The sequence below is a fragment of the Neoarius graeffei genome, chromosome 11 (genome assembly GCF_027579695.1).
Source record: "Neoarius graeffei isolate fNeoGra1 chromosome 11, fNeoGra1.pri, whole genome shotgun sequence".
Taxonomy (NCBI): Eukaryota; Metazoa; Chordata; class Actinopteri; order Siluriformes; family Ariidae; genus Neoarius; species Neoarius graeffei.
The window spans coordinates 40,923,483-40,948,658 of record NC_083579.1 but is presented as its reverse complement, the minus strand read 5'-3'; the positions used below and the strand labels follow the sequence as shown (position 1 = coordinate 40,948,658).

Genomic DNA, 25,176 nt, shown 5'->3' with positions numbered 1-25,176 from the left:
ACGCAGGGCGGTGGCACTGGACCCACTCTATGGTTCCTGCTGGTAAACGTGCGATGAACTGCTCCAGTACCACCTGGTCGATGAGTCCCTTGGCATCACGGTTGTCGGCCCTCAACCACTGCCAGCAGGCGTCCCGGAGTTGCTGGCCAAACGCAAACGGCCGGCCGACTTCCTCCAAGCGCAAAGCGTGGAAGCACTGATGTTGTTGCTCAGGGGTGCGCCCCACCCGCTGGAGGACGGCCCGGCGAAGGTCCGCGTAGGCCAGCCGGCGGTCAGCGGGGAGCTGTAGCGTGGCCAGCTGCGCCTCTCCCATTAGCAGGGGGAGGAGGCACGCCGCGCGCTGTTCCACCGGCCACCCCGAGGTCTCGGCTACCTGCTCAAAGAGCGTGAGGAAGGCCTCGGGGTCGTCCTGCGGGCCCATCTTCGTGAGGGTGAGGGGGGACGGGCCCATGCCAGTGGAGTTGGTGGACCCCGCCAACGCGAGGAGGTGCCGGAACGCCCGACGATCTTCCTGTTGCGCCAGCACCAGGGCCTCGAACCGTTGTTCTTGCTCCTTTCGGAGGGCGAGCAGCACCTGGTGCTGGCTCTGTTGGGCCGTGGTGAGGGTGTGGATCAGGTCTGCAAAGGGGGAGGACTCCATGGGGCTGTTCTCTTCTGTGCTCATTCCCGGGTTTTGGCACCACTGTGACAGTTCGTGTAGGTGGGTGGAGCACAGAAGGACGGCAGGCCAAAACTGAGTTCACAAAAACTCTTTTATTTAGCTTTCCAGCTTCTATATCACTCTCACACACACTCAGACACACGCACACACATCAGTCGTCTGGTTGGGGAGAGAGCTCCCTCTGCTCTCGCTCTCTCTCCTTAAATAGGGCGCGGTCACTAGGGAAGACACACAAACACATTAATTAACATCAGGTGCAGTGATTCTGCCACTTACCTTCCCTGACTCCGCCCTCTGGTCACAGACCGATGCTTGACCACGCCCCCGCTGCCACAGTCATATTTATGCAGAAATATAGAAAATTCTAAAGGGTTCACAAACTTTCAAGCACCACTGTACTTCTGGTGAATGAAGTGGTGGTCAGGCAAACCAATTTGGCCGCTGGCATGCAAAGAGTTAGTGAAACCGTCTCCAACTATTTTCACAGTTTAGAGGCCAATGCATGGTCAAGATACCTTCAGAAAGTTGTTCTTTGCAATGGGATACAGCCTTACATGTTATCAAAGAAGGATTTTTCCTATGAGTTGGAAAATGATCCATCTGTTGAATTCCCCAACAACTACCTGGTGCTGCAGACATTGTTCTACACGGACAGATGAAAACCTGGAAGAGCATGGAGGAGTACAACTTTTTATGAGGCTGGCTTAAAGATCTTGGAGTCAGGACACTACAAGATAAATCCTGTATCATTTATGCCCAGATAAATAGAATTTTGGGGCTTTTTGGATGCGTCTTTGCAATGGTTGCTAGGACACTACAAGTTTTAGTATCGGGTGTAAACAAAGCACAGCCGCTTGATTCTCAATCCTCCCTGCTCTTCTCTTCCGGGTAAATCATTCACAAAGATCCAAAGAAACACCTTTAAAGATATGGGTATTGGTGAAACAGGACAGAGATGTTATCACAGCTCACTGTAACTGCATGGCCGGGGAAGCCGTTCTGCGCTGTTAACTTGTGAGCTCTGCTTTTGTGTTTCCATGGATCATCTTGATTATCTTATCTATCTAGTTCAGTGTAGGAGCCCAAGCTACATCATTGTCCTTGTAAAGCTCACTAGGACATCCTGATAAATAAGCTGAAAACATACGCATTAGTTTACAATATGGCGATCAAGATCAAACAGTAAAGAAAAACACATCTGAGGACTTAAACATCTCCTGAACTTCAAAACATCACAAAATAACAAAAAAATGGAGACAAAAGTCACTTATGAATCCAAACGAAATAAATCAGATGAATTTACGTACAAACCTTTCATGATCACTGCAAACTCGAGCGCTCTTTGATTCGGCAGCGAAAGGTTCAAGAGCCACCTTTCTTGTCATCTTTTGGTAAAATCCTTTGCTCTTTCACGCCTTTTTCCCCCGCAAACAAAGTTTGGGTGGGGGATATAGAAACGGGTTCCGTCTGTCTGTCTGTCCGGTCATGTTTTTGTTTCCAGGCCACATCTTTAGAACTACTGAAGATATCTTCATGAAACTTTGTATACATATCAAGCAACATGTGAACTGGTGTCTTTTGCTATTTTGGGTTTTTGAAAAAAAGTATTTTTCTAATTTTTACATAGAAAATAGATTTTGACTTAGTTTCTAAGAGCAATGTTCGTTTCCGGAGCATATATCCAAAACTATTCATGATACGGATTTGAAACTTGGTATACATGTTAAGAAGGTGATGTAGATGTGCCTTTTCATACTAAAATTTGAGAAATTTTAATTTTTCATGTTTCCATGGAAACAATTTTAGACTTAGTCTCTCAGGTTAGTCTTAGGGGTAGGTTTTGTTTCTGGAGCAGAACTTGAAAACTATGAGTGGTATGGTCTTGAAAGTTGGTACAGGTATATGTGTTGATTAAGTAATGTATATGTGGCTTCTGATACTAAAAAATGTGAGAAATTTTAATTTTTAGCTCACCTGGACCAAAGGTCCGGTGGGCTTATGCCATGGGCTGCTGAGGTCAGTGTAAAGAGGTAGGGTTGGTTTCCTGCAGCAGAACTTGAGAAATGTGACAAATAATTTCTTGAAACTTGGTATAGAGTTGGTATATAGGGCAGGGGATATAGATGACTCCGTCTTCTTGTTTATCACTTCACGGGGAGCCCAGAAAAAACTTTTATCAGTTTCATGGTTTGTTTGATTCAAGCAGCATAAAACAATGCAAGCGTAGGGCATTTTAATGACTAGCAAGGCACCCTAGTAATAGTAGCGCTTAGTGAACATTGAGCTTACCTGACCACCACTTCATGTCTTGCATATCTAATGAGGCAGATGTGATGTCAGATGCAACCCACATATAATCTGGCCCCGTTTGAAAAAAGTTTGGACACCCCTGATATAGAGGTTACCTTCACACTTGAGTCCCTGCCTGACCAGACCCCATAACATCTCTCCACAGTGGTCACAAAAGGCTGGAGCTCGGTACGAGTGGACAAACAGAGTGTGAGGTCTGATCTGGAAGTCCTCGACTGTAGCTGAAGCTGTAAGTTTGTTGAAAGAAAGAAAGAAAGAAAGAAAGAAAGAAAGAAAGAAAGAAAGAAAGAAAGAAAGAAAGAAAGAAAGAAAGAAAGAAAGAAAGAAAGAAAGAAAGAAAGATCTTTGTGACATATTGTATGAACACTAAACAATTTATAGACAAGAACAGAATGAACTCGAACACTATGCAAATTTTTGCTGAAAAGCATTTAATTGTACGTATGCATATCTTCTTCTTTCGGCTGCTCCCATTAGGGGTCGCCACAGCAGATCATCCAGCTCTGCATATTTGATTTGGCATAGGTTCTTACACCGGATGCCCTTTCTGACACAACACTCTCCAGTCTAACCAGGCTTGGGACCAGTACTAAGTACGCACTGGCTTCTGCAACCCCAGTGGCTGGGTATTTTTACCTAATCTGCATGTCTTTGAACTGTGGGAGGAAACCGGAGCACCTGGAGGAAACCCACACAGACATGGGGAGAACATGCAAACTCCACACAGAGGCCCCGTCAGCCATGAGGTTTGAACCAAAAATCATGCCACCCAATTGTACAGTACATAATGGCACAATGGTTTAATGACTGCTTAAAACCTTTTAGATTTACATCACAAACACCTCACTGATTTTCTTTCACTGCAATAAACTGCAAAGTCGTCTTCTTCACCCTACTTGCCTCTCACATCATTTGGACTTTGAACTTCATGAGGGAATTCAGCTCTCAAAAATCCCTGCTATTACGAATCAACATGTCATAAGTTCTTGAAAGGAAAAAGGCAAACAAATGGTGCAGAGGGAGATATTTTTATTCGATGGTGTCTCCTCTCCCGGGGCTTCCCTCTGGGGAGGCGCGCCTCCGGAGGTGCAGATGGATGAGAGTCCTGGCCAAAGCCGTCGTGTCAGAGGGCGAACTGGCACAGTCCATTCTCGGCAGCCTGGCCCTCTTCTCCTCCTCACATGAGCAGAGTGTGTGTCTGTCAGGGTTAATGGGCTGGAGATTAGTAGCTCCCCAAGAGGGGCTGATGGTCAGTAGCAAATTAATTAAGGGTTTGATTTAGGCCATCTGAATGCAGCAAAGGATCGTAGAGGAGCCAATTCAAAGCTCCATGGCACTGACTTCCCTAATGAAAATGCTTCAGGCATCCTTTTAATAACATACTGCTGAATTTCAGATGGACATTTTGTCTCTTTTGAGTTTCTTTATTCTTAGAAATAGACCTGAACATAACTTAGAACTCAATCACTTCAATTTTATTCGCCAAGTACAAGCAGATTGATGAATTTCTATTGGTGAAGTTGTCGATTCTAGTCATACAAAGGATGAAAATATTGTGTGTGTGTGTGTGTGTGTGTGTGTGTGTGTGTGTGTGTGTGTGTGTTGTAAGGTTCTATCTGCCATATATTTTTCATCCGGATAGAACCATATTATGTTAATGTGTAAAAGATCCATGTACAAGAACCAAGTAAAGATATGCATGATGTTGCATGATGTTTGTAATCCACCAATCCATCTAACCAAACCCAGGCATTATTTATATTTGCAAATTATGCTATGAATGAGCGTTTTGGGGGAGACGGGTAAAGTGTTTTGATTGGCTCTTGTTGGCTGCGTCTCGGTGGACCAATAGCAGCTGAGTGGCAAACCCAGCGGGAGGACTGCTTGCTGGAGCATGTGCCCTTAGCCTCCTCTCCAACATGGCTTCCCCGCAGCCTGCTCAAGTAGAATACATTTTGATTAGCCATTCTCTGGCTAAATTGCCTCAATTCATTCAAATTATTGTTTTGCCTTTTGTTTAAAGGCCAAGATATGTTTGCAAGTTTAAAATACCTGTAAACTGTCATTAAATGCTTCAGGGAAATGAGGGTGGCACAGAAAATCCACCCTGTGCTGCAGAGTTAAAGTAAGTAAAAGACTTGTGCATGTGTCTCTGTGTGTATGTGCATAGCTTTTTTTTTTCTTCATATTTTTGGGAGAAATATTATGCACTAGGCATTTACAATACTTCACCTAAATATAAATTAAAGCAGGTGACATGGTGGTGTAGTGGTTAGCACTGTTGCCTCACAGCAAAAAGGTTCTGGGTTCGAGTCCAGTAGCCGGCAAGGGCCTTTCTGTGTGGAGTTTGCATGTTCTCCCCGTGTCCGCGTGGGTTTCCTCCAGGTGCTCCGGTTTCCCCCACAGTCCAAAGACATGCAGGTTATGCTAACTGGTGACTCTAAATTGTCCGTAGGTGTGAATGTGAGTGTGAATGGTTGTCTGTGTCTATGTGTCAGCCCTGTGATAACCTGGCAACTTGTCCAGGGTGTACCCCGCCTCTCACCAATAGTCAACTGGGATTGGTTCCAGCTTGCCTGCGACCCTATAAAACAGGATAAGCGGCTACGGATAATGGATGGATGGAATGGAATGGATAAATTAAAGCAAATGTTACCATATTACTGTATTTCATGGTCTAATTTAGGATGCCCGAGAAGACATATAGCTCCCTCTGTGTGCTAATGCAGCAGTGAATCAACTACTATTATGCTTTTTACTCCTTTGCCAGGTTTTAAGCTCATTCTCAGACTTTGCTTTATTTCTGCTGTTATTATGTACAGTATGGGTTCATGTTGTTGACATGATATGTTGAGTTGAACTTGTGTATTGTTAACTCTGTTAACATCCATCCATTCATTATCCGTAACCGCTTATCCTGTGCAGGGTCGTGGGCAAACTGGAGCCTATCCCAGCTGACTATGACCGAGAGGCGGGGTACACCCTGGACAAATCGCCAGGTCATCGCAGTATGTTCACATTGGATATTGTTATCTATTGGATATCAAGTTCACCAAGTTTATCACAATGAATCACAAACGAGACTATATGTGATTTAAGAGCTGATAATCATGTCGAGAAATAATAATCAGGGTTATCATATGCAAGGAGCAGAGGTGTATTGATAAACTGACTAGAGCAAAAAGCCTTTTCAGTCAGTCTGTAATTAAGACAGTAAGCTATGATTTAAAATGTTTTCTTTCAACTGCTTTATCTATCCATTTCTAAAAGGAGTGAACACATAATTTCTGCTTGAAGCATCTCATCTCATTATCTCTAGCCACTTTATCCTGTTCTACAGGGTCGCAGGCAAGCTGGAGCCTATCCCAGCTGACTACAGGCAAAAGGCGGGGTACACCCTGGACAAGTTGCCAGGTCATCACAGGGCTGACACATAGACAACCATTCACACTCACATTCACACCTACGGTCAATTTAGAGTCACCAGTTAACCTAACCTGCATGTCTTTGGACTGTGGGGGAAACCGGGGCATCCGGAGGAAACCCACGCGGACACGGGGAGAACATGCAAACTCCACACAGAAAGGCCCTCGTTGGCCACGGGGCTCGAACCCGGACCTTCTTGCTGTGAGGCAACTGCGCTAACCACTACACCACCATGCCACCCACTGCTTGAAGCATTGTTAAACTAAATCCTAATGAACAATAATAATTAAAACCAATATTTGTTTAAAAATTTACTTTTATTAGTCTTGGGTTTCAGTCAATAATAAAAAAAAAGTTTGTAATTTGGTAAAAAAAAAATAGGTATGGGGAAAATTATTACTGCTCTATTCAACAATGAGGGAAAAATATTGCATTGTTTGATATATTTGGAAAGAATACAAGAAAAAGTCTTCACACTTTAGCACACATTATTACAATTAGTGATGCACTGAAAAAGGCAGCAAAAAAACAGGGCCAGATTTCTTTTTCTTTAATTGTGCCATTCCAGGAATTTATATTAGTTTCTTTTTATTTACAACATACTGATAAATGTCATTATTCTCAAGTCAGATAGCATAAAATAATCAGAAGCAGTGCACAATACATATGTGAATACATAGATTTTATTATCTACTGCTGCAAAATGTTTACACATAATTGGTACAGATTAGTAACGCCAGAAAACATGATGTAGGAATGCATGTATTACACCTACTGCTCAAAAATGTCAGTTATACATACTTTAAGAGAACAATGAAAACCAGTATTTCTAATTCTCATAATGATAGAAGTGTTGTAATTTGACACATTTGTTGTTCTTCTTCAGCTTTATCCTGGTAAAGTAAATCCAGAGGCAATACCAGGCACACTGTTACCAATTTTCAATCAATGGGGAAAGGGTTCTTGAACCAGTTTCATTCAGGATTCTTTTAACCTTGATGTCAGCTAGCAAACCGGTCCACATTTTCACCAGTTTTGAGTGAAACCGTTGAAATCAAGGATACGTCATGAACAGAGGGCATTGCATAATTCACAACGGGAGTAAACAGTAGTAGCAAGATGGCGGTGTGCATTGATTACCTGTGAGTTTTTGTTCTGTTATTGCAGATGTTTGTTTTCGGTCCATTTTTTTCCTGAAAATGTATCCTTTTCTGTTGTGTTCTCCATCACTGCACTCCACTTCCTTACCAAACTAGTGACACACCCACTGATATCGTCATGGTTTGGTTTGCACTGGAAAAAACAGCTATATTTCGGTTTCAGTTGGGAACCAACTTTTCAGGGGTTGCACCAATTTATTTTTAGTCGAAATGATCTGAACAGTTCAAAATTTAGTACACGAACGAGTACTGAACCTGTTCCTTATTCTTTGTGTGCATGTGACTTCATGCTTATTTTCCAAACCGGAAGTCCACCATGTTGGAGCATAACAACAATCAAGATGGCAGCACTTCACGTGTGAGCTGCTGCAATGCTTCGTGATTTTCTTTTGATTTCATTGCCTTTGAAGAAAGACAGTGCCTACTTTGTGTGTGGGATATAATTGCAGTAATAATGCTACTTGTGACAAAGAAAGAATTCCCAAAATAATTAAAAACGGTGACAAAACAGATGAACAGCTGTCCAGAGAGCGCCATGCGCTGTGATTCAAAAACATAAATCGTAAGGACTTAACTGAGGAAAAAGGCTAATTACACCCACATGTGTGGTGGCCACTTTATATCTGGTAAGAGTTCACTGCTAATTAAAGCTGTTTCTTGCTGGTTAAATTAAACTTCTGAGCTTTAGCGTGAATACTCTGCTTCTCACCTTGCAGGAGCGCCGGCAAACCTACGCAATAAAACAAATCCAGATTGGGCACCAACACTCAAATTAGGACACGATAAAATCAAGACAAAAACTCATCTCACAGTATCAAGAAGCAACAAGATAAATGAAAGATGTGCCAAGAATGCCAGATTAGAAGCAGCGCAAACCTTAGCGAGTTTGGATACACAAGGAGAACGACGTGGGTCAACTTTGCCAGATGAGATATTAGTGATGCTATTCCAGTAACCCGGTAACTTAGTTTTACTAATGGAATTTTTTTTTTTTTTGTAGAATGAGATCACAATCTCAGGGTATTCAGTCGGTAGTAATGAGGCTAAATCCTCTGTATAATTGAATAGCTTTAACATATACAGGTCAAAACCACAAATTTCAACTTTTTCTCTGAATCTTGACTTGACAGAGGACTCCAGAGAATCATAATTATGACAATCACTATCATGATTTGTAATGCTCATCCACACCTAGAGACAATTTCGAGTAGCCAGTCCATCTACTAACTTTTTGTTGTTGTTGTTGTTGTTTAATGAGAAGGAAGGAAGGAAGGAAGCAGGAGAAAAACATGCAAAACTGCACAAAAAATATCCTGACCTCAGGATTGACACTTGGGCCTGGAGCTGTGATCCGTTTAAATACATTGCTGTATTTAATCTTAAACCTTAAAACCTGCAAATACAATATATTAAACTTCCAATATTTGGTCACGATGTACATTATTTTTGCTATTTAAAAAAAAAGACTAAATTGTAAATCCATTAATAATATTACAAAAGAAAAAGTCAGTGGGGTGAAAAACAAAAAGAAACATCAAACCAAGCCATGCAAATGCTTATTATAGCTTGTGTCATGTCTCTGGGTGGAGGTCCGTCAAACACTTTGTTCTTCTCATATGATGATAGAGTGGCTAACGGTTCATGGCCAATGGTTCCTTTTAAACGGAGTGAGGTACTTCCCAAAACCAAACCGCAGATATCTGGTGCTGAATTCCATTCACATAAGAAACAAAGCTTTTATACTCCTAATTTAAAGCTTTTTTTACATGGAATATGCAAAAACAGTACATTTGACAGAAGGCAAATACTGAAGTCAAGGTAAATTTGGTTTGTTGGTTTGTGATCATTGGGGCTTCATCAGTTTTTGCTGATGAAATGTATTCAGGATTATTACATGATTAGTATAAATATGCAGGTGATTACAGAAAATCGTGCACGCTGATTGGTCGAGAAATTCAGACTATTTCTCGATAATCACCTCCAGCGATTTGGCAAAATGGCTGTCAATCACTTTGTCACTGTAAATGAGGAAGAATTACAAATTATGAAAGAAAATGCTGTTCCTAAAAACACTAAAGATGCTACAAAGTTTGGTCTAAAACTATTCAAAGGTCAGGTGGAATTGTGATTTATTTTATCGATTTCAAAACAAAGTATTTTTAAAAGCATTTTATGTGAGTCAGCATAGATAAGTGACACAAGTCTACGTGCATTACATTTGCATGGCACTTTTGAAGATTGAAATAAATGATTTTTCAAATATGATTTTTTTTTAAATAATCACTTGTGTATTTACACTAAAACAATTATCTGCCTCAGGCTCAGTGAATATTTGTGAATAATAATTATTCGCTAATATTCACCTTGCCTTCGGCAAATAAGTGTGAATTATTACAAGATTAATATTATTATTAGACTACACTCCAGTCACATAACATTACTACTGGTTACCTTTCAATGGCCTTGATAATTGAAAACCTTCATAACCATGGGTTATATTAGGAACTGGCTGTGATTTAACTGCTAAGAATACATTTTAAAATAAAAGGTTAAAGTATAAAATTTGCGTGCAGCTTCCTATAATGGAGATTTTCATTAAGAAACAAAGAAAACATCAAAACATGCAAACAGTGGTTAATAATTGGTGTTTATTTCATACATTTCAACACTGAGTACTTTTCTGTATCAGTGCAACAGTATATGACTAGAAAACTATTCCCATTTTGAGTTTAACCAAATTCAACTTTTATACTTCTTGTTTTGAGAAATTATACCCTCTGAGGAAGTATGACGAGACAATCATTATCAATGATTCTGGGTGACTTGGCTCTCTCAAGAAGGAGTCATAATTAATGACTGCTGATGTAACTTTGCAGCAGCATATTATGTTATTTTACAGCAAGATTCCTCAGCAGTGCACTGAGCAGGTAATGTCACTCGACAATCCTGAAGGTTTGTCTTTGACATTGTGCACATCTGGGTATGTTAATCACTTGATTTTCTTCCCTAAACATCCAACACGTACAGATGCACAAACACTAGGACAGGCTGGGAGAAGGGGTGAGGTGTCAGTCCTTCTTTATCTCCTCCACAGACTCGAATCAATTACCTGTCATAGCTCAGAGGAGAGGAGGAGTAGGTAAAGAGAGAAAAAAGGCCTTCCAAGCATTTGTAGAAACACTTTAGCAGTGTCAAATGTGATACCTCCACCGCTTCCCCCTCCTGCGTGACACAGCTCCGGCTTCACACTGAATGCAGCAGCCAAACTTGGATGGGCGTCAAGTTTCTCACAAGCCAAAAAAGAGGGGGTGATAAAAATAGCTAAATGAGTCGAGTGTTGTCGCGTGGAACCTCAATGACTGACGACTTGTGAAAATGGTCACAGTATATTCTATGATTTATTTATTTATTTGGTCCATGTGTTTATAAGCGACTCCAATACTGTTAGATGGACAACTGTCAAATTTCAACAGCGCTGCTAAACAGGGGTAAAACATAATCTCTGTTATCACCTTCAGCATTTAGTTCAGTTCTTATCCTAATAAATATGACCCATGATCATGGGAACATGTGAAAATGTCTATAGCTTCAACAGCGTTAAGAAGAAACTCAGAAAACTGAAAACATCTTACCTGAGAGCACGACCTCCACCAGGTCTCCCTCCATGATGTCAGCTGCACACTTGACCAGCTGCAAGATATTCTCAGAGGTTGGGTCATGACGGAAGAGCAGGATCTTGTCATATAACCCGTAGAAGCCACACTCTGGGAACTGCAAGCCAAATTAGATGAATTAATCATGTGTTCTTGGTGTTTTCCTTATCCATCTGTTTTCCCCTGTTCTCTGTGTCTCATTAATCTACAGTTGTGGCCAAAAGTTTTGAGACTGACACAAATTTTGGTTTTCACAAAGTTTGCTGCTTCAGTGTTTTTAGATCTTTTTGTCAGATGTTTCTGTGGTAGATTTAAGTACAATTATTAGCATTTCATAAGTTTTAAAGGCTTTTATTGACAAATACATCAAGTTTATGCAAAGAGTCAATATTTACAGTGTTGACCCTTCTTTTTCAAGACTCCTGCAATTCACCCTGGCACACTGGAGATCAGCTTCTGGGCCAAATCCTGACTGATGGCAACCCATTCTTGCATAATCAGTGCTTGAAGTTTATCACAATTTCTGGGTTTTTGTTTGTCCACCCAATTTTTGAGGATTGACCACAGGTTCTTGATGGGATTAAGATCTGGGAGTTTGCTGGCCATGGACCCAAAATTTCAATGTTTTGTTCCCTGAGCCACTTAGTTATCACTTGCCTTGTGACATGGTGCTCCATCATGCTGGGAAAAGCATTGTTCATCACCAAATTGCTCCTGGATCGTTGGGAGAAGTTGCTCTTGGAGGATGTTTTGATACCTTTCTTTATTCATGACAGTGTTCTTAGGCAAAATTGTGAGTGAGCCCACTCCCTTGGATGAGAAGCAACCCTACACATAAATAATATCAGGATGCTTTACTATTGGCATGACACAGGACTCATGGTAGCGCTCACCTTTTCTTCTCTGGACAATCATTTTTCCAGATGTCCCAAACAGTCTCAAGGGAGCTTCATCAGAGAAAATAACTTTACCCCAGTCCTCTGCAGTCCAATGCCTGTACTTCCTGCAGAATGTCAGTCTGTCCTTGATGTTTTGCTTGGAGAGAAGTGGCTTCTTTGCTGCCTTTCTTGACACCAGGCCATCCTCCAAAAGTCTTCGTCTCACTGTGCATGCAGATGCACTCACACCTGCCTGCTGCCATTCCTGAGCAAGCTGTGCACTGGTGGTTACCAGATGCCGGAGCTAAATCCTCTTTAGGAGATGGTCTTGGCACTTGCTGGACTATTTTTGGGTGCCCTGAAGCCTTCTTCACAGCAACTGAACCTCTCTCTTTGAAGTTCTTGAGCATCATGTCACAAGGCAAAAGTGATAACTAAGTGGCTCAGGGAACAAAACATTGAAATTTTGGGTCCATGGCCAGGAAACTCCCCAGATCTTAATCCCGTCGAGAACCAGTGGTCAATCCTCAGAAAGCAGGTAGACAAACAAAAACTCAGAAATTTTGATAAACTCCAAGCACTGATTATGCAAGAATGGGTTGCCATCAGTCAGGATTTGGCCCAGAAGCTGATCTCCAGCATGCCAGGGCGAATTGCAGGAGTCTTGAAAAAGAAGGGTCAATACTGTAAATATTGACTCTTTGCATAAACTTGATGTATTTGTCAATAAAAGCCTTTGAAACTTATGAAATGCTAATAATTGTACTTGAGTATACCATAGAAACATCTGACAAAAAGATCTAAAAACACTGAAGCAGCAAACTTTGTGAAAACCAAAAATTTGTGTCAGTCTCAAAACTTTTGGCCACGACCGTACTGTTAAATAACACTTTCAGGCTTGCATTTGGTACACTGGTACATAGAAGTCCATTTCACACCAAACACAGATGATGTTTTATAGTTTGTTTTGTTCCATAACATATGCAGAAGCACTTGACGTTTGATATTCATGCATGCAGTTTCTTCTCTCAAGAGCTTCAGCTAAAATGAGTACAAAACCATACTGTAAACTATTGATTTCACCATCAACAAAGTGCAACAAACATCTATTTAGTTCTGGGTTTTTTGCACATTTCCTAAACAGTTTTACAAACAACAGCCTGGCAATCAATTCAACGTCAAAGAAGAGAGCAACATATTGACTGACCCATGTAGGCTGCTGGGCAAACGACCTGCTAGCCTTGTTCTCTATTGATCACTGCTGGGCTGAGTTACGTACAGCCGCACTGCATGGAGTGCCTGTTCAAAGCTGCACTATTCACAAAGGAAACTCATACTGAGCCAATTATTGTCTCTATTTACATACTAAAAACCAAGGAAACTCGTATTTGCACAATAATTGCTCTGCATGACATTTATGCAGCACGTGCCAATGAATATTTGGACTCTTCAGTTACCAAAATATTGCAAACACAACACAAAAACATGTAATGTATCAGCTGTGTATAAGTCATTTTCTACTCAAGGTGCATGAATGGGGTGCGTGCGCAATGAGTTCATGTTATATACAAAACCTATCAAAAATAATCCTTCATTTATATGATAATATCACATTATGATTCTCCGTGTGCTTTATAACAGTTAGACTATGTTATACACCGATCAGCCATAACATTAAAACCACCTGCCTAACATTGTGCAGGCTCCCCTTGTAAAACCAAAACAACACTGACTTGTTGAAGCTTGGACTCCACAAGACCTCTGGAGGTGTGCTGTGGTATCTGGCACCAAGACATTAGCAGCAGATCCTTTAAGTCCTGTAAGTTGTGAGGTGGGACCTCCATGGCTCAGACTTGTTTGTGCAGCACATCCCACAGATCCTCAATCAGATTGAGATCTAGGGAATTCGGAGCCCATGTCAACACTTTGAACTCTTCATCATGTTCCTCAATCCATTCCTGAACAATATTTTGCAGTGTGGCAGGGAGCATTACTTCCTGCTGAAAGGGGCCACTGACATTCGGGAATACTGTTACCATGAAGGGGTGTACTTGGTCTGCAACAATGTTTTGGTAGGTGGTACTTAATAATAATAATAATAATAATAATAATAATAATAATAATAATTTATAAAGCACCTATCTCACACCCAAGTCACTTTACAGTCACAAAAACAAACAGGAAAAAAAGAAAAGTCCTCCAGAAGTGAAAAGTTACTTGCCAAAGTAACAAATTCCAGGTCCCAAGGTTTCCTAGCAGAACATTGCCCGGAGCATCACACTGCCTCCGCTTGCCTTCTTCCCATAGTGCATCCTGTTGCTATCTTTTCCCCAGGTAAGCAACCCACACGCACCCAGCCAGCCACATGATGCAAAAGGAAATATGATTCATCAGACCAGGTCATCTTCTTCCATTACACCATGGTCCAGTTCTGATGCACACGTGCCCAATGTAGGTGCTTTCAGCAGTGAACAGAGGTCAGTATGGGCATTCTGACCGGTCTGCGGCTACAAAACCACATACATAGCAAGCTGCGAGGCACTGTGTATTCTGACACCTTTCTACCACGACCAGCATTAACTTTTTCAGAAATTTGTGACAGTCGCTCTTCTGTAGGATTCAACCAGATGGACTAGAGCTTTGCTCCCCATGCACATCAGTGAGCCTTGGACACCCATGACTCTGTTGCCGGTTCACTGGTTGTCCTTTGTTGGACCAATTTTGGTAGGTACTAACCACTGCATACCGGGAACACCCCACAAGACCTGCTGTTTTGGAGATACTCAGCTGCTCTCCAGATGCTCAGACCCAATTGTCTAGCCATCACAATTTGGCCTTTATCCAATTGTCAGATCGCTTAGATCCTTATGCTTGCCCATTTTTCCTATTTCCACCAAATCACCTTCAAGAACTGACTGTTCACTTGCTGCCTAATATATCTCACCCAGATTATCACTTGTAATTTATAACCTTAAAGCAGTGTTTATATCTAATCCACCAAAATGTCTCACTTGTGTTCAAATGTGATGAATCATAAGATATTTCTGATTTCCTAAACCATTCCTTGAAAAGAATGAACTTGCTGTAAAGAATATGGACAAGAAAACAAGCTGCCCTACACACACACACACACACACACACACACACACACACACACACACACACACACACACACACGTGTCTTACTGGAAAATAGGCCTCTTGTATTTTTAAGATGAAATATGTCGTGGATCTGAGTGACATATTTCCTGATATTTCACTCCAATGATTCCACTCCCAGTGTTTTCCCACTAATGCGTTGTCAAAATGGTGAACCGGTTCAAAATTAAAATTCTTTAGATTAACTTGCGTATTTTTTTGTGGATGTGTCCATATACGTAATATAAAGAACATTACATGGTGGTGTGAAGATATGAAGTTTATCTTCTCATGTTGAAAAATATTTCACTCATTTGCTTCATGAAATATACATTCACCACTCAAAGATAAACTTTATATCTTCATGCCACCATGTAATATTCTTTTTATTATATCGACACATCCACACAGAAAAATACCAGTCAACAGTTTGGAGACTCCTTCTAACCTTCTAATTCAATGTTTTTTTCCTTTATTTTTATTAATTAAAAGACACTTCATGTCTTAAAGTAATGATGGATGTCTTTTCTCTTTATTTAGTTGAGCGGTTCCTGACATAATATGGATTACTACAGTTGTGGAATAGGGCTATTTACTGTATTCTTATTGTTTACTATTTACTATTTGATCTCAAACACATTAAGGAGGCAAGAAGTTGCACTAATTAACTTTTGACGAGGCACGCCTGTTAATTGAAAGGCATTCCAGATGACTTTCCTTATGAAGCTGGTTAAGATAATACCAGTAGTGTGCAAAGCGTCATCAAGGTAAACGCTGCATACTTTGAAGAATCTAAAATATGAAACATATTTTGTTTTTTAACACTTTTTTGTTTACCACATCATTCCCTATATGTTCCATATGTTATTTCATAGTTTTGATGTGTTCTGTATTGTTCTACAATGTAGATAGATAGATAGATAGATAGATAGATAGATAGATAGATAGATAGATAGATAGATAGATAGATAGATAGATAGATAGATAGATAGATAGATAGATGTCAGCTTATCTTCTTGTCTGCATTCTTTACAGCAGGTTAATTCTGACAATATTTTCAAGGAATGGTTCAGAAAACCAGAAATAGCTCATGATTCATCACATTTGAACACAAGGAAGAAATTTCAGTAGATTAGATTTAGACACTGTTTTAAGATCATAAATTACAAGTAATAATCTGTTACCTTTGTTCTTTTGGCAACATACAATTAACAGTTGCATTTTTAATTTAAACGTTCCCATTTTTTATTTTCAATTGAATAATCTGTGGTCAATGACAGTGAACGAGGAAAATGGAAAAGAAAAGGAGACACATTCCAGCCCTGTGTGTATACAGCAATATCTACAGCGCAGAAGCTGTAGCTGACTGCAGTAAAGTGTACAATACATCGTGTCAAGGCAAGAAAACAGCTCCAGGCAATACAAACACAGATCCTGTTCTATTGCTGGTGATGTGGTACGGGTGATCTATTAACGCAGTTTTATATGATTAAATCCAGACTGCAGATCAGTGAGGGCATGTGTGGGTTTGTGTTATTCATTTTGCTCATTCTAATGAGTTTGGTACAATAAGGACTCACTGAGGCGAGTGAACATTCTGAGGTCGCCATGACAGCAGCCTCACTGTAGCAGTATGGGTTGTCATGGCAGCAGAAGCCCAAGGCTCTTTCCTGATTGAGCACTATTCATTTATTGGAGACAAATGGATGTGCACGTACCGAGCCATCAAAGCCAGAGCGACACCCACCGATCCTCATCATTACCCCTTAGGAGATGCCTGGCTCGAAGCTCGGGAATCTTCTTTAACTCCATGTTATGGCATCTTAGTGTGCTTCACAGTGTCGACTTGAATGCTGCATCTTCAGGGCTGTCATTTTCAACCCTCTTTCTCCCTTTTATTTTCTTCGGCTGTTTTTGTGGATGACAGACTAGCACTATGCGAGGGACATCAATGTGGACGTTGTCTTCCATTTAAACACCAGGTTGTTGAAGCTGGCTGTCAAGGTGGAGCAAGGCTGAAAGAGGCAGGTGTGCCAATGCAGAGGAGGGCCAGAGAGAGAGGCAGATATAGACAAAGAGAAAGAGAGTGAGAGCAAGCACACTCTGAAAGCTGCTGGGAACAGTGAATCATCCGTTCTGCTTTAACTGCCGAGCCTCTCTCACCCACCCCACACTTTCTCCGTGTGCAGACTTCTATCCCCAGCAACATTCTCTCGATAAATCCCAATGTCCATTTTATACACGTATATCTCAAGTTCTTGAAATCAGCCTGCTTGGATCTACACTTAGATCATTATGTCCATTGACTTTAGAAGGTGATAAGTGGTAGCCCAATTCTCATGAAAAGTTAATACATGAATCAAGAAAAAAATCAAGTTATTTCTTAAGCTAGCTTACCCACCAAAATATCACTTCATAAGGAGTAGTAAACATCAAGACTATACATTTCCCTTACTAATAGTAAATTTTATACTTCTTTCTAGTTCCTGCTTGATTATCCTCAAGCGGTTACTTATAATGGTATTAGGATTAGTTATCAAAATATCAATGACATTCCTTTCAATGGTATAATGTCCTCTGTGTTATATATTTGGTGAATCAATAGACATTTTTGTACAGTATGTGATTGACCACATTTTATATATATATATATATATATATATATATATATATATATATATATATATATATATATATTCTATCCACATTCATTGGATATGAGCAATTGTGTGTTCTGACTGGCTACTCTGCTACTAGGATATCAGCTCATAAACTGTGAGTAGAGAAAAACAAAATGGTGGAGCGCATCAAGTCAGATATGTCACTTTGTTATCAAGTATTTAAAAGAAACAGAAATAGCTAAATAAAAGAATATAGTCCTGTCCCTTCCCCTCCGTCCCCCATATCTCCTGTTCCACACTCCAGCCCAGCCTATGCACCTTTAAGTTGGTTTGCCAGCCGCCAAAAAAAAGAAGAAAAGAAAATGGCAGACCATGTTACTGAACCAACTGAGGATGAAATAAAAACTCTACTGGAAAACAAAACCCCCAAAAATAAAAAAGCAACAAAATATGGAATCAAATTATTTAATGGTGAGAACATATCTTTTTCTATTTTTCAATAATTATTATATCATTTTTCACAAATTGCTACTGTCATTTTTGCCAGTCTGTTTACATTCTAAACGGAAATTATTTTGTTGGCCATTTTGTATAAAGTTTTTATTTATTGAATTTGCAAAAAATAAAAATGCTCTCTCAAAATCCAGTGAATGTGGATAGAATAAAACAGTTATTCCACTCAATCTGGTTGTACATGGCTTGTAGCCAACTCAGCGCTAAGCACCTCGTCAGCTATCAGCACATGTACAACTTGATTTCGTGGAATAACTGTTTCGTGTGCGCGCACACACACATACATACATATAAATTTGCAAATTCTGTTTAGGGATTTTTGGTTGTACAGGAGTGGTGTCAAATGATTTACATACATAATCACATTCAAACCTAAATGAGTTCGGTCACCATCCTAAATCTTCAGATTTCATGACAAAAATAACAAAAAGAAAATGTTTTATCTCAGGATTATGAATTTCTCTAATAGCCATTGGAAGTGCCATGCATGTCTTCTATGAAAGGCTAAATAGTTATTGCACTTTAAAATAATAATGAAAAAATACAGCTAAGCAATTGTTTGCCAGATGTAAAGATATCTGCTGTCATTACATATTTGTGCTAAAATTTTGGTCTGACGTTTTCCTTTTTGGGTGGAATTGGTGTCAATTCTTGATTACATTATAGAATTCTGTGGACAAACACTACTCTGTTTGAGTGCATGTTTTATGCCTCGTGGTTTGTATGAGAAGAGACACAATTGTAGCATGCAGGAGATCTCGGCCAAGGTGTTCACATCGCTGTCTACAGGATCCGAAACCTACGCAACCACCAACAGCCAGCCAATTTAGGTTGCTTAATTGCAGTAGTTAACTGTCTAAAATGATTTTATTGTTCATTCTTGAAAACAATGTAGAAATAAAAAGTTCAAATACATCTTTTTCTAACACCAGCTAGTTAAACCTAGCTGCCACAAGCTAGCTAAATAGTTAAGAACAGCCACCACAGCAGGACAGTTTTCAAAGATCTTCAAAGACAACACCAAGACACGCCTCACAATGTTAAAATTTAGTCAGTAATTAGTTCAGCCAGCTAATTCTTGTCTTTCCATTTTAAGGATAACAAGACCTAACCTCAACTACTTAAAACCAGCCATATACTAGAGAGAATATTTAGCTAGTTAGGTACCACTCTTGCTTAGTAGGACAAATGATCTTACTAGACTCTGATAACCAGACCTCATATGGAATAACAAAAAGACAATCATTTTTAAAATAAAAGATTGCTGAATTTTAAAATAAAGAAATAAAGGCACTCTTTTTGTTCAAAATGGTCAATTTTGCTCTAAGTAGTGGTTAGCACTGTTGCCTCACAGCAAGAAGGTTCCAGGTTCGAGCCCAGCGGCCGACGAGGGCCTTTCTGTGTGGAGTTTGCATGTTCTTCCCATGTCTGTGTGGGTTTCCTCCGGGTGCTCCGGTTTCCCCCACAGTCCAAAGACATGCAAGTTAGGTAAAATACTCAGCCACTGGGTTTGTACAAGAGAGTGCATACTTAGTGCCAGTCTCAAGTCCGGACAGATTGAAGGCCCAGTTTGAGATTAGCATTGAGCTAAACTGGTTATTAATCTTCTGAAAATAAAGCATAAAATTTTCATTCAGTATCTGATTACAATAGACCTTTTGAGTTTGTGCAACATAATTATATTCATCAACTAAACAAGCAATTTAAAGTTGACTCAGTTTCAACCCCATCTGTTCAATGTACAGTACTGTGCACAAGCAGAGGCGATTCTAGAGTCTGTTGTGGCCCCAAGCAAAAATTTCCAGGGGACCCTTCTGACCAGTGTTCATCACCAATATGTTATAAATAATCTGACACCAACGAAAAATGTATGAAACCAAAGTTTTTTAAATTCCAAATGTGAAAATACAATGGTAAAGAACAATAAAAACAATAAAAACAATAAAAAACAAAATAAATAAGCCCTCGGGCCCTGACTCTCAGGGGGCCCCTGGGCCAGGGGGCCCCAAGCAGTTGCCTGCCTTGCCTGTTCACAAGCTGCGCGTCTGTGCACAAGTCTTAGGTACACTGTTTTTTTCGTACAGACTTTGTTATAGACTTTTATTTTGTGACTTATGCATTGTTATATCAGTACAAAAACATTTTAGATTTCCAAACATTAGTTTTCCAACACAAAATTAAATGTTTCAGAAAAAAAATGTTTACGTCGGTAAAGAAAGCAGTATATTATGTAAGAGACACTTTTCAGACAAAAACATAATGAAAGGCTGCTGAGTTTTGATTGAAAAATCAGAAGCAAGTGACAAAGTGTCCAGAAGAACTGTTACTGGTTCTGCAACATGCTCAGTAAAATTTACAGATAATTTCCTTATAAAACTGCATACATTGTACCTTAGACTATTTTTTTAAAGCAAAGGGTTGTCTAACTAGTGACTTTGTTTCATTTATTACTGTTTACTCCTCTTTTATATAATTTTTTTTAATGTAGAAACATTTCATTTAATTATTGTTGAAGGTGTCTGTTCCACAGTACTGTATTTCTTTGCATGTGCCTTAGACGTTTGCACAGTACTGTATCTCTTATCTATATCAAGAAGAGTTCTGAGGTTATTATCAATTGGGCCAATTTTACATGATTAGTCAACACAATAGTGCAGGTTGTTTGGCAAAATAAGATCACACTGTCTTGTATCTTGCTATGTAAGCGGCGTGTGGGTCAAACGCCAAGAAATGAGGCGTATTTTGTCCAAAATTAAAGTCCTGTGACGTACACGGCGTATGTGTGGCGTTCCTGTGGCATATATGGTGTTTGTATAGGGTTCAAAGGACGTAAAGTTATGGCGTACTGAGGTGTATGCGTGGCATATGATGCGTTGCCGTGGCGTAACTGTTTTGTTGCTTTCGTTGGCGTGGCATTTCATTCTTACGTGTGACATTCCTGCTGTGTACTTGCATCGTTCACAGGTGGGGATAAAAGGGGACCCACGTTGCATTTGTTGTCATCCGTCACAGTCAAGAAAGCATCATTCTGGCGAAGAAGTCAGGACCCAAGAAGGGCAAGGGAAGAGAGAAGACATCAACCGCATCCACCCAGCCAGCCCCGGAGCCACCTTCATCAGACATATGTCAACTACAGCGTTCGCACAGCGTAATAGGTGTTTGAGCAACGTTCCTGCTGCATCACTGCTGCATAGCTTTTGTTTTTACAGCGTACACGTGACGTACAGTATGTGTAACCTATTAAAGCTGCTACATATGTGCTATGGATTTTTAAGTGCAGACTTAAAAATACGCCGCACCCTGGTGTACAAGGAGATCGTGTTACGCATCCTAGAGTATTAGCTACGTAAGCTGGCGATGCTGTGACGTTCCTTTCTTACTGCCACGTATCTTGATACACCGTACATGCGCAAGGCTGGAACGCCAATGTGTGAACCAAGCATTAAGTTTTTTTTTTTTATTAAGAAGACAATTTCTTTTTTTTTCTTCTTTTTTTGACACTGTCTGAGTAACATATTAAAGGTGACAAGATCATCTTTAACAGAGCTGACAAAGCTGTGTGTTTGGCATGCTTGCAACTTGTTTTGGCTGGTTTCAGTTAAATCCTTGAAACTTATCTTTGCTCGTACATCTGCTCTCTGTTTCTCATAAAGTTATGCTGCTTGGTAATTTTCCATCACCCATTGAAGCCTCCCTCTCACACTCCGCCAAATCTGGCTATATATTGCTACACCACACTCTTGAATGTGGATATATACTCATCTCTGAACTGCTCTGTGTCAGTGTCAGTGATTGTTGCTCCAGAATCCGTGAAGCAGGTGGCAGAGGACTTATATTTCTAGATCACTCATACTTTATCAATTCAACCTTCTTCAGTGCAGACAAATCAAAATCTATCAAGAGCTGATACTGATTTAGTATTATGTCTATATACAGACAGCCCACGGTTGGCTTATACACTCAGAGATCTGGGAAAGAATTCTGTGGCTTGTCACACTGTTATGTATTACCTGTAGATGAACAGAAGATGAATCACTACCCAGACTTAAGCTGACATTACCCAGACACAGGCTGTGGGCCAAAACAGACCTACACTGCTCATTTCCTCTTGAGCAGATCATCAAATGGAGATGATCATTTGATGAGTTACTTATGCAATCCCAATTACAAAAAAAAACTTAAGCCAGCAGTTAACTATAACAAATCAACGCGTGTTGTTTAATTAGTTTAACAGAACAATCCATTCCCTGTCTGTCACATGTTGATTTATAATCTGCATAACTCTCCAAGGTAAACTGATTTTACAGATAAATGGGGAAGAAAAGACTGTGGTCATTGTTAGACGCTCAGCACTGTGTCCAGTGACAGGATGTGCAGAGTCTTCATCAGTACAGCTGTGGAGTGTTTTAGGTGCTGAAACACTTAGACCGACAGGAAGTGTTGTCCAGCTCTGCAGTGATCTGATGTACAGGGATCTGGAATGACAGACGTGTGAAATCTGGGCACTGAGCAATCGGCCTTTAACTCTTTGATGCAAAACATATGCACACCCCTTCTAATGCACAACATGGGTCAGAAATGACCCGCATTCATTTTCCAGGTTATTTCATGCTGACTGAGTTTTTCTTTGCTCTATCTTTTGAAATCAATTTATTTTATGCTAGAATATTCCAAGTATTCTTTAAATATCTTGTTTTTAATTACCACAAATCATTAATTTAATTTTTTCTTTCCTACTTTATGAACAAAAATACTTTTTATATTACTACACATGGGTCATCCAAGTGTGATTTAAAATTAAATGTCTTAATACTATAATAATAATAATTTGTTTCAAGTAATTACTTTAGCAGTGAATGGGGCCAGTTATTTATTTATTAACTATGTAGTTAGCTAAGCCAACTACAATAAAATTAGCTAACTAAAGTAGAATATGTCAACAGCTAGGTAGCTAATAGTAATTACTTGTAACTTTCTGACAAGTAATCTACTCACTCTCAAGGTAACAATTTTTTTTCTAAGGTAATGTTAGAACAATTGAAAAACATTACTTCCATGTATTAGATGGGCAAAGGGCGCTGCGCTGAGCTGTGAAATGTCTGACACAAGCACAATTCACAGTTCCCACCAAACGCTGGAGTAAATGCATGCGGGTCGTTTCTGACCCATGTGTGTAAACTTGATGTAGAATTACAAAAGCTGTGCTTGTTCATAACTTAAGAAAGGAAAAATAAAAATGATGATTTGTGCGAAACAAAAAACAAGATATTTACTGCATATTTGGAAAAGTAAATGACAAAATGAATTTATTTCAAAAGTATATCATAGAAACACTCAGCCATACATGAAATAACCTGGAAAATGAATGCAGGTTGTTTTTGACCCATGTTGTGCATTAGAAGGGTAGTGATACAAAAAGGGTTTTTATTCAAAAAGTAAGAAAGGAAAAAATTAAATAAGGATGTATGATGATCAAAAACAAGTTAATTGAGGAATACCTTGAATACTGAATGATGGAATTAATTTATTGCAAAGATATAGAAGATGGCGGCACGGTGGTGTAGTGGTTAGCGCTGTCGCCTCACAGCAAGAAGGTCCGGGTTCGAGCCCCGTGGCCAGCGAGGGCCTTTCTGTGCGGAGTTTGCATGTTCTCCCCGTGTCCGCGTGGGTTTCCTCCGGGTGCTCCGGTTTCCCCCACAGTCCAAAGACATGCAGGTTAGGTTAACTGGTGACTCTAAATTGACCGTAGGTGTGAATGTGAGTGTGAATGGTTGTCTGTGTCTATGTGTCAGCCCTGTGATGACCTGGCGACTTGTCCAGGGTGTACCCCACCTTTCGCCCGTAGTCAGCTGGGATAGGCTCCAGTTTGCCTGCGACCCTGTAGAAGGATACAGCGGCTAGAGATAATGAGATGAGATGAGATGAGATGAGATGAGATGAGATGAGATGAGATGAGATGAGAGATATAGAAGATAAAAACTCAGCCGGGTCACTTTTGACCCATGTTTTGCATCAAAGGGTTAATTAGATAAAGTAAGGGTAAGCTCAAAGCATACAGCTGAAGGTAGCAAACTTACAGAACATGGTCTAATGAAGTGACCAAGGATAAGGATGCAGTGACACAATACTTTACTGAAGGGCTACAATTATCCATCCATCCATCCATTATCTGTAGCCGCTTATCAGGGTCGCAGGCAAGCTGGAGCCTATCCCAGCTGACTATGGGCGAGAGGCGGGGTACAAGCACAAGTCGCCAGGTCATTGCAGGGCTGACACATAGAGACAAACAACCATTCACACTCACACCTACAGTCAATTTAGAGCCACCAATTAGCCTAACCTGCATGTCTTTGGACTGTGGGGGAAACAGGAGCACCCGATGGAAGCCCATGCAGATACACAGAGAACATGCAAACTCCACACAGAAAGGCCCTCGCCAGCCGCTGGGCTCGAACACAGAACCTTCTTGCTGTGAGGCAACAGTGCTAACCGCTACACCACAGTACCGCCCTGGGCTACAACTATTTATTTTATAATAAAAAAAATTCCGTCAACTATTGTACAAGTCAATTAATCTCATGATTATTCCAATGATCATAACCAATTTGGTTGCAACAATTACAAACTAGAAAGCACTCAGTAGAGTGCATACCTCAGCCAAACCACATATCCGATTTTGCATCAAAATCTAATCAATTGTTCTTTGGCCCATGATCCACCTTTCTTCCAAATTTCATCAAAATCTGTTCACTGAGTTACATTGGGAACAGACAAAACATCCTGGATCTTGGATCCACAGTGTTCTAGTCAAGACCA

General features: G+C 40.2%; 1 protein-coding gene across 3 annotated transcripts in view; it reads right to left on the bottom strand.

Annotated features, from left to right (window-relative positions):
* prkd1 (protein kinase D1) overlaps positions 1-25,176 on the bottom strand; it is a 161,079-nt gene that overhangs the window by 66,041 nt on the left and 69,862 nt on the right. For all 3 annotated transcript variants that reach the window (XM_060932995.1, XM_060932996.1, XM_060932994.1), the window contains exons 2-3: positions 11,190-11,328; positions 3,067-3,198 (exon numbers count right to left, since the gene is read on the bottom strand). In XM_060932995.1, coding sequence (XP_060788978.1) covers positions 3,067-3,198; positions 11,190-11,328 — 271 coding nt within the window. The remainder of the gene's footprint in view (positions 1-3,066; positions 3,199-11,189; positions 11,329-25,176) is intronic.